General features: G+C 36.8%; 3 protein-coding genes across 3 annotated transcripts; all 3 read right to left on the bottom strand.

Moving 5' to 3' along the window:
* Positions 1 to 224: 224 nt before the first annotated feature.
* LOC140046803 (uncharacterized) lies at positions 225 to 4,692 on the bottom strand. The gene is made up of 3 exons (XM_072091528.1): positions 3,753 to 4,692; positions 2,683 to 3,238; positions 225 to 585 (listed from the first exon to the last, which is right to left on the bottom strand). The coding sequence occupies exons 2-3, from the start codon at positions 3,215 to 3,217 to the stop codon at positions 539 to 541; spliced, it is 582 nt and encodes a 193-aa protein (XP_071947629.1). The 5' UTR covers positions 3,218 to 3,238; positions 3,753 to 4,692; the 3' UTR covers positions 225 to 538.
* A 6,659-nt stretch (positions 4,693 to 11,351) lies between these two features.
* LOC140047648 (uncharacterized) lies at positions 11,352 to 14,042 on the bottom strand. Its single transcript, XM_072092686.1, has one exon. It carries the CDS (start codon positions 14,040 to 14,042, stop codon positions 11,352 to 11,354), a length of 2,691 nt encoding a protein of 896 aa, XP_071948787.1.
* Positions 14,043 to 14,097: 55 nt separating this feature from the next.
* Positions 14,098 to 16,626, bottom strand: LOC140047647 (uncharacterized). Its single transcript, XM_072092685.1, has one exon. It carries the CDS (start codon positions 16,624 to 16,626, stop codon positions 14,098 to 14,100), a length of 2,529 nt encoding a protein of 842 aa, XP_071948786.1.
* Between the last annotated feature and the right edge of the window lie 1,871 nt (positions 16,627 to 18,497).

The raw sequence follows: 18,497 nt of genomic DNA, 5'->3' as shown, positions 1-18,497 counted from the left end.
TAATATAACTAGTAGGTCTATGAACTTGAGTCCAGACACAGATCTGTGACATTACTATCATAAATGTTGAAACCACTTATAAAACCTTTTTTTTAAAGAAAATACAATTGTGTTAGGAGAAGGCTAATAAACAAATAGATAATGTACAAACCTTTTTCTGGATTAATTAATGGAGCAGGCGTTCCTAAAAATCTGCTGCTGCTAGACTGATTGTTCACCTTCTGAATAATTGATTGGACCCCCCACGGCATCTGATAACCAACAAAAAATTTACGAGGACTGTTTCAATGATTTAATATCTGACGGCGTATTATTATAACATTGGCCTAGATTGACAGTCAAAGAAAGTCATTGTAAATACCTTCCTTTATGTTGACAGAGCCAAAATAAAGTTTTGACCATTATAGAATGATTATTTGACAGTGACTTATTATAATACCAGCCTGGTTGACAGCAAAAACGAAGTTATTATTTATTGATCAAGATTTTACAGATTTCCGTCTACATCTCAATAATACTGTATTATCAGCAAAGGCTTTCATATAGACTCTCTTCTCCCAGACGTTTTTTGGGTCCAGCAGCTACCTATAAATTATAGTCGAGTTTCCAAATTCACAAAACTGTCAGCCTTAGATACTAAAGCTACCGCTATGAAACAGCTTATTAATGAATGTGTCCTCCTGGGACATAGCTGGCTAGAGCCGCGGCGCGAAAACATAATACATAGTACTGTACATGTTACAGTTTACACTAATAAGGGGCCGTGTCAAAATTATATTACTCCGTGTAACGCGGTGCACCGCGGTTAACGTTATCCTGTGTATTACAATTCGTTAATGAGGTGGGTGTAACCATGTTCATTGAAGCGTTAAGTACTAACACTACTAACGTTTTGCCTCATTCATATTCATGAGGTAATTACGGATTCGTTTGCTCCGTTTACTGTATAATAAAAAAACAGTAAACACGGTAAACGGTTTGGACATTTTGTAATACATTATACGTTATGTGTGTTGTTTCCACTGTTTCCAAATTTAGGGGAATTCTAATTTTTTTAGGCTGAATTATTTATAGTAAAGTGCAGTAATGATTTTTTCAAACATTAAAATACAGTTACATATTTTATCTATATTTTCATTGTAAATACAATAAAAAATCACAATTTTCCCACGGTCTTTCACATTTTCCCACGGTCTTTCACATTTTCCCACGGTGATCCCAGTAGGCCTACTGCACACATGGTCCTAAAAGGGCTTTATACTTAAATGTAGGCTTTCTTTTTTTATTTAAAATAAACCTATGATCATGGTATACAATAGTGTGTACGTGTATTTAATGCGAACGATCTTTGTAAAAAACAATTCCATAAGTAAGAAACTACCATGTGTGTGTTCGTGAGCCGCACGATCAATCGTTGGAAAAACAATTCCGAGCGAGCCGAATGACTGTTGTAGAAATTCCATTTGATGTACACGCACCCATCTGGTAAGAAATTACCACGTTCGTTCACCATGCGAGTTTTTGTTATCCGAAGGTACCCCAAACGACTGTTATGAAATTCCATTTGATGTACACGTACCCCTCTGCTAAGAAATTACCACGTGCGTTCACCATGCGAGTTTGTCATCCGAACGCCGAACGACTTGTGAAATTCCATTTGATGTACATTACCACGTGTGTTCACCATGCGAGTTTGCTGCCCGAACAACCAACGACAGTTGTGGAAATTCCATTTGATGTACACGCGCCCCTCTGGTAAGAAATTACCATGTGTGTTTATCATGCGAGTTTCGCCGCCGAACGAACGATTATTGTGGATATTCCATTTGAAGTACCGTACATACACGCACCCTAAAAAATTAACATGTGTGTTCATGCCTGTATAGTACTTGTCCGTTTCTGCTGACAATTGGCAAAACATGAAAAAATTTTCACTAACACTGTCAGCAGTAGGCCCGGCAGTAGGCTACAGTATTGCGCTAGCCCAGTGGCGATCACGTGTGTTTCGCGCTCTAGTCGAATTCTCTGGATAGAACTTGAAATAGAAAAAAAAAAGACCATTTTCCTTAAGATATTTGTGTAAAGTCAATCGCGATGCAATTATTTTATTTAATGATTTTTAATGAAAAGAAAAAAAAAACAGTACACGAATATTTTTTTCAGAATTAGGCCTATATTTTTTCACCTAATAATATTAGCACCGTCGTCTTGTTCATTTCGCTAGCCTAGTCAACAACGTCATGCGTGTATATACCACTAACGACATCGCGCTATATTTAGACGTTGACAGGGTTTGCCCACTGTCTGGTCATGAAAGCGTACGGCTTGTTTTTGAACGTCTAATCAGGGAGTTGTTAACAACTCCCTGGTCTAATGGTATAAATAAAAGTAACAGTGTAATAAAATTAGGCAGGATATTTATTGTTTAAAAAAGGCTTGTATTAATTTAAAAAATCAACGGAGCGTATCTCCTGTTACAGTTTCTGCTGTACTACTCATGAATATTCATTTGCTTACTAACGCAATCAACGAAATCCGCAAGTTTATGCATAATCGAACATCCGTTAGGAGCGTTAGTGCGTTAACCGCGGTAAACTTTGTGTTTACTGCATTACACGGAGTAATATAATTTTGACACGGCCCCTAACAGTCAGAAACACAAGTTAAAAAAAAATTACATACCGTAATCAAGTAAGATTGCTTTTGCTGTTGGATTGAGTAAACGTGCAAATTTCCCCAATTTGTCTGGTTCATCTGCTAGATAGTTGGCCATCTCAAGTTTAAGTACTAAATCCCATACATTTTGAAAGTTTTTGTACAGTTTGTAATAAACAGTAAGATGTCTAACATCAGTTGAAACTTCTTCCAATGCTCTGAACATCTTCATTCGATATCTGGACAACGTTCTATGATTTGTAATCTGAACATTGTTTTCCTCCATATACTGGTTGACAAGATCTTCTGCCTCCTTTACTTGTAATATTTGCGTAATCTCAAAGAGAAGATCAACATTAGAAGGTGTGATTAAACCTCTGTTATGGCGTTCGATGTTATACAATAAAACAAGTGTAGTAGTTGACTTTTCAAGTAAATCAAAAGGTAAGTAATCAGATAGGAGGAATCTTATTTTTTGCTTGTAGTATCTTTTACTGTCATAGCATCTATTAAGATCAACTTTCAATTGTAAGAACCTATCGTTAGTTTCAGTCTCTGCCATTTCACTGTATTAAGCTGTCGTCTGAAAAGAATAAATTGAATTACATTAATTCCAGATACTACTATTTTTGTCACAAATACTTCCACCAATCATCTCATACAAACTAAATTAGTTGTACAGTATTATTGTACAGAATGTATAACCAAAAATACAAATACAGTATATTATTCAAAATATTTATCTGCAGCAGACAACTAAATGTGGTAAATTTGTAAAACTATATCAAACTTAAAAGTTTATACATTAACAAATTTGTAAAAACATAATGCACATTGTTTTAATACAGAAAAATTAATAAACTTCACATAATAGTTATTCAATTTGATCAAAACCTGAAAAAAGATCAAGAGAATGGGTTTTGGTTATGTGAAATCATTTTTTTACTACAAAAGTATATAACTTCAAAACATTCATTTTAATGTCACATATCCACTTTGACAAAAAATTGGATCAAAAACAAAAATTAATAATCAATGGGTTTTTGGTTGAATTTAACCAGTATTATTATCTGGAAAAAAAAATCATATTAACTTACACCAAACAACAGAATCTGAATAACCGAATTATTGGTAAGCATAAAATTACACCTGAAAGTTATGCATGTCTAGAAACGATCCTCCATCCACTGGTCCACAAAGAAAATGCACAACTCTACATCAATGGACGCTACCTGCCTAAAAGGTGTTTGTTGTTATGCAAAGTGTCAACACCCTCTTTGCCGCGTTCTGTGCATCACCTGACTTCCTAAATCAGTCTTGCATGACTAGCCTATTTAATGAAAAATATGGACAGTGTTATTCAGTTTCTATACAAATATTAACAATGAACAACCTTTTGTCAAGAACATGTTAACTAGAGCATATGAAATCATTTTACTACACAATTTGCATCGGGATATTGTCCATGTAAGTTGATTCAATCAATAACCATTCAGACAAAAGCAAGGCACACTGTGTAGTGTCATGTAATCCTAGTTATTTCCTCCATGATATTACCAAGTATTATATTCATTAGGTTCTTATGTTGTTGGTGTAGTAAAAAACACTACATTTTTTTGACGAATATTTCAGTGATTCCCATCACCAAGATCACAGAGATTTCTAATTCCAGTTTCCAACTAATCCTATTCTAGATGGCGCCATAGAAAGCCGAGGATGGTGATGGCTGAAAGTGAAATATTGGTAAAAATGTAAATGTTGCTGTATTCCTTATGTTGATTTTTATATTACGCCATATGTGTGGCAATATATTTATCTTTTTACTAACATTATGTCAAAACACATTCTAGAACTTAGACTAAGTTGACATACTAAACTAATTGAAAGTACAGAACTCACTATTAAACAGACATGATGAAGAAAATAACAAAAATTGCTTGACATGAAGAGAAAAGGAAAAATTAAAATGTTAAAAAATATTAATAGGTCAATTTGACGACGATAATTATTAAATTGTCAATTCCCAAAGTGATTTATTTTTAGATTTTGTCTATTTTGTATTAACATATTGATTGATATTTATATCTAGTTATTGTTAACAACCTCTTTATCAACTGGAATTTATTCCAACTTAACAATATAAACACCCAAGTAAATGGCCTGGTTATTTATTATTAGATTCCAATATTTTCAGTTAAATTTCCCACCGAAAACGAGAAATATGTTAATTTATAAATTTGTGGAATGTATATCATTATTATTTATCATTTTTTCAGAACAATAATTATTAACGATACATTGGGTATATAACATATATATTGCATTTTTTATAAATTCATTTACGTCTCTTTGGTGTACCAATGGAAGCCTCTGATTTGCAAAAAAAAAAAAGTTTTGTACCACCTTTTTTAAACCTAATCATCATTGTCTTGCTAGAATCATATCGCGCATACGGTATGACCCTGGAAGAAAAAGCAAAGGAAAATATACATAAGGCACATTTGGCATGCCATATACGCGACCGATTAAAAATGCGACCGATTGGAAACGCGACCGATTTCAAACGCAGTAGTGGATCAGTGCCGGCCTGGTCTTCCTGGGAAGCGGGGGCCTTCTAGCCTAATAATACTAATAGACCATAGCACACCTTAGGCCTCCTACTCCAATAATCTGTAGTTTTATTAGGCCTAATAGCCATATCTACTTACTATGCCCTCTCCTCCTAGAGTAGCCTAGTACGGTTATTAGACAATTGAGACCACGGACGATCGCACACAAGACGATCAGGCCAAAAAATGTGGTCCCGATCGTCTTCAGCGTTGGCCGCGCCTGATCGTCTCATGTGTTAGGAACCATGTTGGTCCCAATCGTCTCATTCGCAGGGCCCGATCGTCTCAGCGCAGGGCCCGATAGTCTTGTGTTCAATAATATGGTAAAATCGATCGCGTTTTATTTTGGTTCTGTTAAAAATCAACATCTGGTAACCGGTATGGAGTGTCGCTAATACTGTACGCTTTTGCTCTGGTCAATATTTGTTACGTATAATAAGGGATGAATGTTAATTTAGGCCTAATGTATATAATATTTGTTTTCAATTTTACAGGTTGCAAGATGTTTGTGAATATGTGCTCTTTGAAAATCATTGTAAACAAGAAATATTTCTTACAAAAAACGCAGCGTAACTTTTTGACTGGACAGTCTTCATTAATCTAATATAATAGGTCGGCCAATCAAAACGCAAGTGAACAATTGGGACTTTACTTGTGATTTATGTCATTGGCCTGTCAGCACAGTCGTTTCTTTCTAGAATTAAGCTCAGTTCCCACCATCGGGTTTGTTCTTCCGTCTTCCAAAGGGACTTGTATTGATTGATAGGACATCAGGAGAAGAGTGTTGCAATCCCACAGTCATTTCTTCACTTGGTCACTAATGACCTACTTTTTGAATAGAATGTCATAAGCTTGCAATTTAGGGACAATCTTTGTATATTGTAGGTATTCAAGGATTGACCTTGTCAACCATTGTGTAAATACTTTCTCTGCTCTCTGCTTTGCTATTCTATTTATCATTTAGAATTCAATTGTGATATTGTATATTCTTAATACAAATCGAAATGGATTTAGTGTTACTTTCGAAAGTTTTGATCATTTTGTATATGGTAAACGCAAGCAGAAGAAAAAAACGATTGCAAAAGAAACGCAGTGTGTGGGTGAAACCATGGATACAGCGGCGAAAATCCCATGGAGCATACCATGATTTAATAAAGGAACTGGAAGTAGAAGACATAGAAAAATATAATAATTTTATCTATAATTATATATAAATATATAATATATTATGACTTTTAATAACACTTTATAATCTTTGTATTCCATTCAACTCCTAACTAAAATTGTTTCAGGTATCTATAATCAAAAGATATATAGTGAACTATATTATATCTCTCTGCTACAATATTCAGATGTTGATCCCTACCAAGCCAAATTCCTGCCCATCTGATTGGCTATTGGTGTAAAAAACTGGTGTCAGTTTCATTAATAATAGGACATGCACTAAAACTTATAAGTCACTATTTTCTCTCTTTTATACACAAGGGAGCAGTTAAAATAATAGATTTAACCCTAAAGGTGACTGGAAACAGGCACTTTCCATCAATCAATACAGTGTCCCTTTGGAAGACGGAAGAAAAAAACTGATCGTGGAAACTGAGCTTTAAACGCACAAACTTGTATTGGGAATAATTTATGTTTATGTGGTTATTACTATCGCATTTAGGTATTGATAATAATAATAATATGGCTTTTGAATATATAATTACTGTCTGTAGAATAACATTTATACATTTTCGGTTCGCGATGAAAAGTTATATGAATGGATTTGTAATAGGTATTTATAATAATAGTATATGGGTTGTATTATTGCTAAGCTATCACCAAATCGCGTTATACCATTATTTCTCAGGGTTTTTTGCACCATTGATCAATACCAAACGCGTATCGGTATTATAGTTTTTAATGAATCATTAGCCTACATTAATAAAAATACCCAATTAAATCAATCGCGTCAGTCCAATTCCGACTTATGTTTCGATCACATAGTTCTGTGTCTACACTGTCCCAACTAGTTTAACAAAAAAAGTGTGCCCAAATATGGTAGTGATATGCCCGAATATCGTAGTGGACATCGTCATGTCTATATAATATGGGCACATCATATTTAGTTTGATAGTATAGACAGAGCTTAAGGATTATATTTAAAAAATGTTTTCTTATATTTTGAAAAAAAGTATTTATTTGTTTATAAGCCCAATTTTCCAGTCTTAATTTTACATTTTGAAAAAAAAGTATTTTATTTGTTGATAAGCCCAATTGTGCAGTCTTATTTTACATTTTGAACGAAAGTATTTATTTGTTGATAAGCCCAATTTTGCAGTCTTATTTTACATTTTAAACGAAAGTATTTATTTGTTGATAAGCCGAATTTCCAGTTTAATAATAATGACCCCTTCCACAGTGCTTATACCATATATACATTTGACATGATATTGACCGTGGGTTCTTAACGCCTCTGATGCATTTGTTTTTATTGTACCTTTTTAATAAATTATTATATGTTTAGGCCTAATCACACCCAATTTAATGAAACGGTCAGATTCATGGCGTTAGCCGATATCTTGAGCATTTGACTCATGTGTTAACCTGTAACACAAATCATTCTTCAAAATCTAAAGAAAGAACCTCACACGTCTTTTTTGTGAGTGATACACTATGGATATGCCCACGGAAATAATATGTGGACATTGCAAACAATCATAGGCCTACAGCAGGGAAGAGTTAAATTACAATTTAACTCTTCCCTGCCTACAGTAACAAACATAACATGGCTAATAGTAATAAGCATAACATTCAGACTTGTTTGTTTTCTAGTGGATTTTTATTTACTTTAGCATGTAGAATAAAACTAGTAACAGTGGCTATATTAATAATTATACTGATTATTCTTGATGTTATCACGTCTAATAATAAAATGTTTTGTTGTTGATAAGCCCAATTTTGCAGTCTTAATAATGACCCTTCCACAGTGCATTTTACATGATATTGACCAAGGGTTTTTATGCCTCTATAGCCACTGATCAATACCATAATTAATGTACTTTTTTAAATGAATATTGAAATGTTTCAACATACCCAATTAAAAAAAACGGTCCGTTTTCGAGTTCAATCTTTTAGAGAGGTTGGAGTTTCATTTTGAACGAAAGTATTTATTTGATTGATAAGCCAAATTTCTAGTCCTAATGATTTGAGATTTAACGGGTTTTGCTTTCAATTGTATAATAACATAATTATATATATATATATATATATATATATATATATATATATATATATATATATATATATATACATATATATATATATACATATATATATATATATACACACACAAGAGGCAAAGAACATTAATTCTAAACCGCCCGGTGATATACTGAAATTTAATTAATTAATTTGAAACGATAAAGATGAGGAAATCTGTGAGAATGAGAAAAAGTCGCCCCAACCGAGACTCGAACTCGGACAGCCTGCTTGATATGCAGATGTCCTAACCATTAGACCACTGGGGCTTTCATGGTATTGTTCGAACTTGATTGGATAACGACTCTTTAACATTCTCGGCGTGGTACGGCGGAACAGCACTAGTCCTCAGTTGTACGCACGCGCAACAGAGATCAAATTGATACGCCCTCATCTTTCAGTATTTTTATTCACGAGGCGGGATCTCCGAAGAGATACTTTTATATATATAAACACAAGAGGCAAAGAACATTAATTCTAAACCGCCCGGGGATATACTGAAATTTAATTAATTAATTTGAAACGATAAAGATGAGGAAATCTGTGAGAATGAGAAAAAGTCGCCCCAACCGAGACTCGAACTCGGACCGCCTGCTTGATATGCAGATGTCCTAACCATTAGACCACTGGGGCTTTCATGGTATTGTTCGAACTCGATTGGATAACGACTCTTTGGATAACGACTCTTTATAGATATAATATTAAGTATAATTATGAATTCACCAACACTTTCAGGCCCAATAACAATGATCCCGGGCCCGAGTTTTTGTAGACCGGACTTCCATGCACAGCCACATGTTAAGGAATATGAATCTCTTTATGATTTTAATATGGTTCGAAATGATATTACACAACAACGATTAGACAGCAACTGTGCAAGAGTCCAACTAATAAAATCGGAATGATCAATTAATTGAACATTTACAGCATAAGGCCCATACACTAGGACGATAACGATCGACGATAAATAGACAAATGTGCATTTTTAATACATAAACCAAAAGAAATATAAACAATTCCTTTGATGAAAATTATATTTTCACACGTCCAATCAAATGACGTCATGATTAGTAAGACCAATAATATCGTGACAATACAGCGATTTTATTGTTTTTATTTATCATGACGTCATTTGATTGGAATTTGAAAAACATTATTTTTATCAAAGACAGCATAAATGATTATCCTATAGGTCTAGAACGAAAACCTTTCTAATTTCTTTTGGTTTATGTAAAAAAAATGCATGCTATATATTTATCGTCCGTCGTTATCGTCATAGTGTAATTGGGCCTTTATACAAAAAAAAATAAATTGATTACGAAGTTACATGTCATTTTCACCTATCACCAAAAAACTAACCTTTTCAACACTAATTAATTGTTACGAAGCCAATTTATATTATATATTTCATTAAAACTGAACTTTACGGTAAATGAAGAGTAAGTATCAGTTAATATGAATAATATAACTAGTAGGTGTAGCGTACTACGCGAGTTCGCTTGGTGGCGTGTGTGGTCAATCGACGCAGATAACAAAAGACACTGATCCAGCAAATACAATATCTACAATTTATTTACAATAGACCGATCTTCCGTTCTGTTCTGATGACTAAAAGAAGATAAAGGAAACTACATTACTTTCTATAATGTGTTACAGAATACAACGTTATTCAAGAAATTACAGCGATATTATAATGAGTTAAATTAAAAGGTGTATAAGTGTACCAATTAAAATTAATATAAACATATCAATAGAATAGCGATCACAACAATGTTACCATTAAAGCAACAAGTAACAAACGTATTCCTTATCAATTGCCACTACAAGTTAAAACGAGCCATGGGGTTCAAAATATAAACCTACTTGACTTTGACGCCTCAAATATACCAATCACAGTAAACAGATGCACTTGAACTACTCCCAGTTCAAAACAGCTGCAATATAAATAATTCGATCCTTGTTTATAATTTATAACCCATCTCCTCTCAACTATCCAGTTGCTATTGGCAACCAAAACTTAAATTGCCCTCCAATGAATCGAAATGAGGCACCACTCAGGCATTACACTTTATAATCGTTATACCTTAATACAAATGATGTATAGATTTCCAAACTACAGTAGGTTATTCTAAATAGCATACAACTGCTATAATGTATCAATAACATCATAAAAAACATCCTAATTAGACATATTAAATCCTTATCGCAACTGGAGAATTTAAAACAATCACTAATATCAACAAAGGAAAGAAATATATATACGGTATATAATGCATAGTTATAGTTTATAGCCTACCTACGGTATGAACGATAATATATATGATTAAAACAACTAATGTATATCGATAATGATACAGACTCTCACGAGCCCAATAACGTCATAATCGATTATTCAACATTATAAACATAAAGTATTCTATAAAAAAAAAAATCGGAATCAACTTACATATAAAAAGTAACAAGGTTGTCGAAATCACAAATGTTGCCAAATTACACATAAATGTTTCATACAATTAACCAAGCTTTCAAAGTTATAAACAAGTTGTAAAAGTTACAAACAAGTTCCAAATAAACAATTTGTCACAACAAAAAATTAGAAAAGTGTCGAGTTGGAGAAGTGTCGCTGTTCAAACCCAAAATTCATCTCTCCTGGAATTTGGTCACACCCCTATATATTAGACCTAGGAGCAACATCCACAAAATTATAGAGGGCGTTCTATTATATTTCAATACTTTACACTCCCCCCTTTAAACCAAACGGGTTTAACAATCACTTAATAAAAAGGTAAATGAAATATTATAAAAACTAAATACATATGTACATAGTAAACACGACTATAGGTCTTAATTAGCTCTTTCGAGCATACATAACTTGGTTATAGGTCTCTCATAGACACCACCCTTAGTTCTAATATGTACAGATCTTACATGTTCGTCACTACCTACATTCACATCCACCACCAACCCCAGTGGCCATTGATAGCGCGGAGTAGAGTTATCGGTAATAAGGACGAGATCACCAATTTTAAGATCTCTTTTCTCCATACCCCATTTTTGCCGATGTTGTAGCAATGGAAGGTATTCCTTCACCCACCTTCTCCAAAATATATCAGCGAGATACTGGACTTGTCGCCACCGTCTCCTGTAGAGGTCTTGCTCTGCAAAGTGTCCAGGAGGCAAGGATGGTCCACTCCTCAGCAGGAGTAAATGGTTAGGAGTCAATGGTTGATCATCACTTGGGTCGTCGGACAGTTTCGTAATAGGCCTGCTGTTAACGATGTTCTCGATGACACACATCAGAGTAGTGAGACTCTCATCATCAAGTGTCTGTTGGCGCACAAGACTATACATAATGGTTCTTATAGTGCGAATTTGTCTTTCCCAGACTCCGCCCATGTGAGACGCCTTCGGTGGGTTGAATGACCAGCTGATTTCCTTCTGCAACATAAAGCTGTCGATATGTTGACGATTCCATTCGGTCATGGCCCGTCTGAGCTCTTGCTTGGCCCCAACGAAGTTCGTGCCATTATCGGAGACCATCTCTTGAGGTACTCCTCGTCGAGCGATAAACCTCTGCAATATATTTATAAATGAATCCGTCGTCATAGAATGGGCGACTTCTATATGGACAGCTCGTGTCGTCATGCAAGTAAACACGCAACCGTAGCGTTTATGTTCTGTGCGTCCACGCTTAATGACGAGTGGTCCAAAATAGTCCACACCCACCCTGGAGAATGGCGGTTCGCCAATCTGCATCCTTGACTTCGGTAGTAGACCCATAATTTGATCAGTTGGCCGAGCTTTCATCCTCTTACACACGATACACTGTGACAGTTCCCGTCTCACGCTCCTCCGACCCTTTACCAACCAAAACTTCTGTCTTATATCAGCCAGCGTGCGTTCAATACCCCCATGTCCTGTTTGAAGATGGTATATAATGAGGTTGGTTACGTGGTTATCGCATGGCAACAAAATTTGATGTCGTTGGTCAGTGGTGAGGGTCGTCTGCAGTTCTATTCGACCACCAATCCGAATAATACCATCGTCAGCCAGGAAGGCTCCCAATCCTTTAATGTTTGTGATGTCTTTATAGCGTGTGGATTGGGTATACTGAATAATCACCCTCTCTGCTTGTTTGGTTTCCTCCACCGTGAGTTTGTCACAGATAAGGCTCTGAATGTCAATCCTTTTCTTAAGGACGACATAACGTTTGAATCGCAATATCCAAGCTACACTTCGCTTTAATCCAACCCAAGACGAATATCGATCGAAATAGTGTTGAATAACAACGTTATCTTGCACGTTGGTACACACATTCACAGATTTCTTCACCTCTAGATCATCAGCGCTTACATCACCATACCCATCTGGTTGCATAGGCCAGGTTTTGTCAGTATCTTGTCTTAAAAATGTGGGACCCTCCAACCAAAACTTGTTGTTTACCAGCAGCCTCGCTTCGAGGCCTCTCGATACAATATCTGCCGGGTTATGTATCCCCTCGATATGTCTCCATTGTTCCGGATTAGAGCCGTCGTGTATAGTCGCTAACCTGTTGCTAACGAACGTCTTAAACCGCCTTTCTTCATTCTTGATGTACTGCAAAACTATCATACTGTCAGTCCAAAAACAAGATTTCCCCATTTTCAGCCCAATTTCACGAGTCAGTGTCTTGTCAATCTTTACTGCCAGTGTCGCCGCCATTAGTTCTAATCGCGGTATAGTCACAGTTTTCATGGGGCATAGACGTAACTTGGCTAGTATAAGTGCACTCCTAGTGCAGTTGTCCTCATTTGTCGTACGTAGGTACGTAGTCACCCCATACGCTATTTCTGAAGCGTCAGCGAAGTGGTGTAACTCTCGTGCCACCACAGTACCGAACACGTTGTCTTCTAGACATCTAGGTATCTTTAGGTGTTGTAAGTTCTGGAGATCGTTCTGCCATGATTGCCAACGTGACAACAAGTCATCCGGAACCGAATCATCCCAATCAACGCCCCGACGCACGAGTTGTTGCACGATGAGTTTGCCCCTTAACGTGAATGGTGCTGCGAATCCATGGGGATCGAACACCGAGCTTAATGCACTTAACACCCCTCTACGAGTTTTTGGTGTGTCCTTGTGGTTTACATTAAATCCAAACGTGTCGTCTTCGACATTCCACTTCATCCCTAGTGCCTTTTCGGATGGTAGGATGGCACCTTCTAGGTCAAGCTCCTTAACCGTCGTGGCCCTGTCCTCCACTGGAACATGACGTAGGATTTCTGAGCTATTGGCTATCCATTTCGTCAACTTGAACCCTCCCATGGATAACAAGGCCGTCAGATTCTTTATAACCTTAACTCCTTCTTCTTCAGTTGAAACAGAGATTAGAGCGTCGTCCACGTAGAAATTTTCATTCACAATCTCAGTAATATTAACGTCAACTTTAGCGCGGTTATCTTGTGCCGCCTTTCTTAGAGCATAAGTGCTCGCGCTTGGGCACCAGGTTCCACCAAACAGGTGCACACACATACGGTAGGTACTCACTTCCGTCATTTCATCGTCTGTCCACCAAAGAAATCGAAGAACCTCCCTTTCATTTGGTGGCACCCTAACCTGGTGAAACAGGTGACTTGATGTCACCCATGATGGCGTATTGTCGCCGGCGGAATCTCAGAAGGACCCCCATCAGGCTGTTGACAAGATCTGGTCCCTGCATGACTACGTCATTTAGCGATAGACCCCTATGTTTTGCCGCGCAATCGAATACTACTCGTACGTCACCATTCTTCTTGGGGACAGCGTGGTGTGGCAGATACCAATTTGGAAACGTCGAATTGCGGTTACCTACAGGTTCTGCATGATTTTCTTCAACTAGGGTTTTAATAACCTCAGCATATTTGGCTTTAAGGCTTACATCCTTCACCAATTTCCGTCGGAGATGGCCAAGTCTGACTTCAGCAGTATGTCTATTGTCCGGTAAAATAGGCGGGCGTTGCTTGAAGGGAATAGGTAAATGGTAATGTCCATCCTTAAACTGTACATTTTGATCCCATAGTTTAACTACTCTTTTGTCATTAACAGACATCATTCTGTCATCGTCATCCAATGCAGGTACGTCACAATCAGTTGTCCAAAATCTCTCCAGTATCTGATCAAGCCTCACGTTGTTCTGAATCTCGCAAGCAAACGTGGAAGATCTCTTCTCATTTCTTCCCATAACAGGACCGTTTAGGGACCACCCAAGGGATGTTTGTGTGGCATACGGTTCCCCTTTTCCACCGGCTCTTATTTCAAGCGGTTGTAACGCATCTGGAACATCTAGCCCAATTAGGAGGTCCACCTCTGAGTTGTCTAGTCGTGGGAGATTAACTCCATTTAGATGAGGCCATTTGTTCACTTCATCCAACTTCAAGGCTCGACTTGTCGAAGAGCGAATTGTCATTTTTCGTGTGGAATACACTAGTGGGAGTGCTATAGGTTCTCCTCCACCCATGCCTCTCACTTCCAAACTGATTATTCTGCTGGGTACACTGCTTTCATTATCACCGATGGTGTTAATGATCAGGTTCTCCGGTCTACCTCTCACCTTCAACGTCTTTGCCAATCTCTCTGTACAAAATGAGCTTGTACTCCCACTGTCCAATAGTGCGTATGCGTCTACCTCTATCCCACTTTCCGGTGATCGTATTGTGACCGGCAAGATTGGTAATGAGATGAAGGTGTTCATCTTGTCGGCGTGCCCAACTGGCTGCGTCTGCGGTTGCTGCGGTACACTAGCAGCTGGTGTCTGCTCTGCTTGATGTGGCTGAGCTTTAGAGGCGGGGGCTTGTTGTTGTTGTTGTTGTGTCGCCTTTGACTTAATTATATGAAGGAACTTGGTGTGTTTCTGTCCACATCCAGCTACCGAGCATGTCCTATTCAATAGACATCTTGATGCGTTATGTCCAGGTTTTAGGCAATTAAAGCATAGCCGGTTCCTCTTTACAAATGATAGCCTTTCTTCAACATTCTTTTCTTTAAACTGTAGACAACCAAATAAAGAATGAGAACCTTCACACATTTGACAGGACGGGGATCCGATGGCAAAATTCTTATTTCGGCATTTTTCGGGTTCTCTGTTGCTGGTCGTCTGTCTCTCTGGCTTGTTACCCACACTACCCGAGACAAGGCTACCAAATACAGGATCATTTGCCTCCTTAGAGGCCGATTTTACAAAGTCAACAACATGTGCAATGGTAGGTGGACTGCCTTTAAGCTTTATCCTTTGATATTCTTTAACCCACCTTGTCTGTAAGTATCGTGGTAACTTGTCAATTATTGACCTAAGGCTACGTTGGTTATTTAATTCCCCAAGAAAACCCATCGCATCTAGCGTTTCCCTGCAGGATGATAAATCGTCGGTAAATTGCCTTAACTCGGCAACGTCAATCTTAGGGCGATTTACAATCTTATCTACCCAGGTCTGGACGATCGTCCCTTTATCTCCGAACCTCTCTGACAGGATTTCCCTTGCCAGTTTGTACCCTTCAGTTGGGGGCCGCATAAGGCAACATTGTAGGGCGTCACTTGCTCTACCCCTACAATATTTTAATAAGGTAGTCAGTTTAAAATTGTCGTCAGATACTTCCGACATTAATACATCAAAGGCTCTTATAAATGGCCAATACCTTAAAGGATTGCCATCATACATTTGTAATTCGGGCCTAGGTAAAGACATCGCCTTCACTAGGCTATCCATACTTAAATTACTACTACTAGTCTTTAGCTCACCGACCGCCTTAGTTCCTTGTTGGTTGTCGGCAGCGTCGACCTTTCCATTTCCATGGTCTACTTTCCTCAATTCGCAAGAATGAGCCAATGCGCTCCTCCTCTGATCTGTATATTCTTTTTCTACTTTCGCCATCCACTCCTCTTCTTGCTCAAATATGTCATCGTCATCAATGACATCCAACAACGCGAGATGGGCCTTTTCTACTACTTTGAATGCCTCGTCCACCCGCTCTAATTGGTCGTCTATGTCAACAATAGTAACTCCTTCCGTTTTTAACAATGCGCTCAAAGTGTTCAAACTTCTTGATACCAATCCCTTTCTGTTTCGGCGCTGCAAAGTCAGCGTAGTCTTCCTATCTTCTGCCATACTCGTATAGGCTAGTCAATCACTGTAGCGTACTACGCGAGTTCGCTTGGTGGCGTGTGTGGTCAATCGACGCAGATAACAAAAGACACTGATCCAGCAAATATAATATCTACAATTTATTTACAATAGACCGATCTTCCGTTCTGTTCTGATGACTAAAAGAAGATAAAGGAAACTACATTACTTTCTATAATGTGTTACAGAATACAACGTTATTCAAGAAATTACAGCGATATTATAATGAGTTAAATTAAAAGGTGTATAAGTGTACCAATTAAAATTAATATAAACATATCAATAGAATAGCGATCACAACAATGTTACCATTAAAGCAACAAGTAACAAACGTATTCCTTATCAATTGCCACTACAAGTTAAAACGAGCCATGGGGTTCAAAATATAAACCTACTTGACTTTGACGCCTCAAATATACCAATCACAGTAAACAGATGCACTTGAACTACTCCCAGTTCAAAACAGCTGCAATATAAATAATTCGATCCTTGTTTATAATTTATAACCCATCTCCTCTCAACTATCCAGTTGCTATTGGCAACCAAAACTTAAATTGCCCTCCAATGAATCGAAATGAGGCACCACTCAGGCATTACACTTTATAATCGTTATACCTTAATACAAATGATGTATAGATTTCCAAACTACAGTAGGTTATTCTAAATAGCATACAACTGCGATAATGTATCAATAACATCATAAACAAGAATATTTCTTACAAAAAACGCTGCTCGCTTATTGTTATTGCTAAGGTCAAGTCTGGGGGTCACTTCATCACGCCTAGATACTTCAAGTATCCTATTACAAACAAAAACTTCAATGGACTGTTTTGATAATAATTCAATGATTATCTGACAGCGAATTATATCATGGGACTCATAAATACCAGAATGCTTTGGGATTTGTCGTTAGACTCTTTTCTCAGCCGTTTTTGGATTCAACAGGTGGTACCAATAAATTATAGTGGAGTTTCCATTTTAACAAAAATGTCAAAGTGTAGTACTATAAAGCTGCTTGATTTCATCTAATGAATGAGTCATCTCGTGTGACGTAGCGGGCTAGAGCAGCAGCGTGAAAACATCCTAATTAGACATATTAAATCCTTATCGCAACTGGAGAATTTAAAACAATCACTAATATCAACAAAGGAAAGAAATATATATACGGTATATAATGCATAGTTATAGTTTATAGCCTACCTACGGTATGAACGATAATATATATGATTAAAACAACTAATGTATATCGATAATGATACAGACTCTCACGAGCCCAATAACGTCATAATCGATTATTCAACATTATAAACATAAAGTATTCTATAAAAAAAAAATCGGAATCAACTTACATATAAAAAGTAACAAGGTTGTCGAAATCACAAATGTTGCCAAATTACACATAAATGTTTCATACAATTAACCAAGCTTTCAAAGTTATAAACAAGTTGTAAAAGTTACAAACAAGTTCCAAATAAACAATTTGTCACAACAAAAAATTAGAAAAGTGTCGAGTTGGAGATGTGTCGCTGTTCAAACCCGAAATTCATCTCTCCTGGAATTTGGTCACACCCCTATATATTAGACCTAGGAGCAACATCCACAAAATTATAGAGGGCGTTCTATTATATTTCAATACTTTACAGTAGGTCTATGAAGTTGCGTCCAGACACAGAACTGTGACATTACTATCATAAATCTTGAAACCACTTATAAAACCTTTTTTTAAAGAAAATATAATTGTGTTAGGAGAAGGCTAATAAACAAATAGATAATGTACAAACCTTTTTCTGGATTAATTAATGGAGCAGGCGTTCCTAATAATCTGCTGCTGCTACCTAGACTGATTGTTCACCTTC

The sequence above is a fragment of the Antedon mediterranea genome, chromosome 4 (genome assembly GCF_964355755.1).
Source record: "Antedon mediterranea chromosome 4, ecAntMedi1.1, whole genome shotgun sequence".
Taxonomy (NCBI): domain Eukaryota; kingdom Metazoa; phylum Echinodermata; class Crinoidea; order Comatulida; family Antedonidae; genus Antedon; species Antedon mediterranea.
The sequence above is the reverse complement of the archived record's forward strand: the minus strand, read 5'-3'. Positions and strand labels throughout refer to the sequence as shown.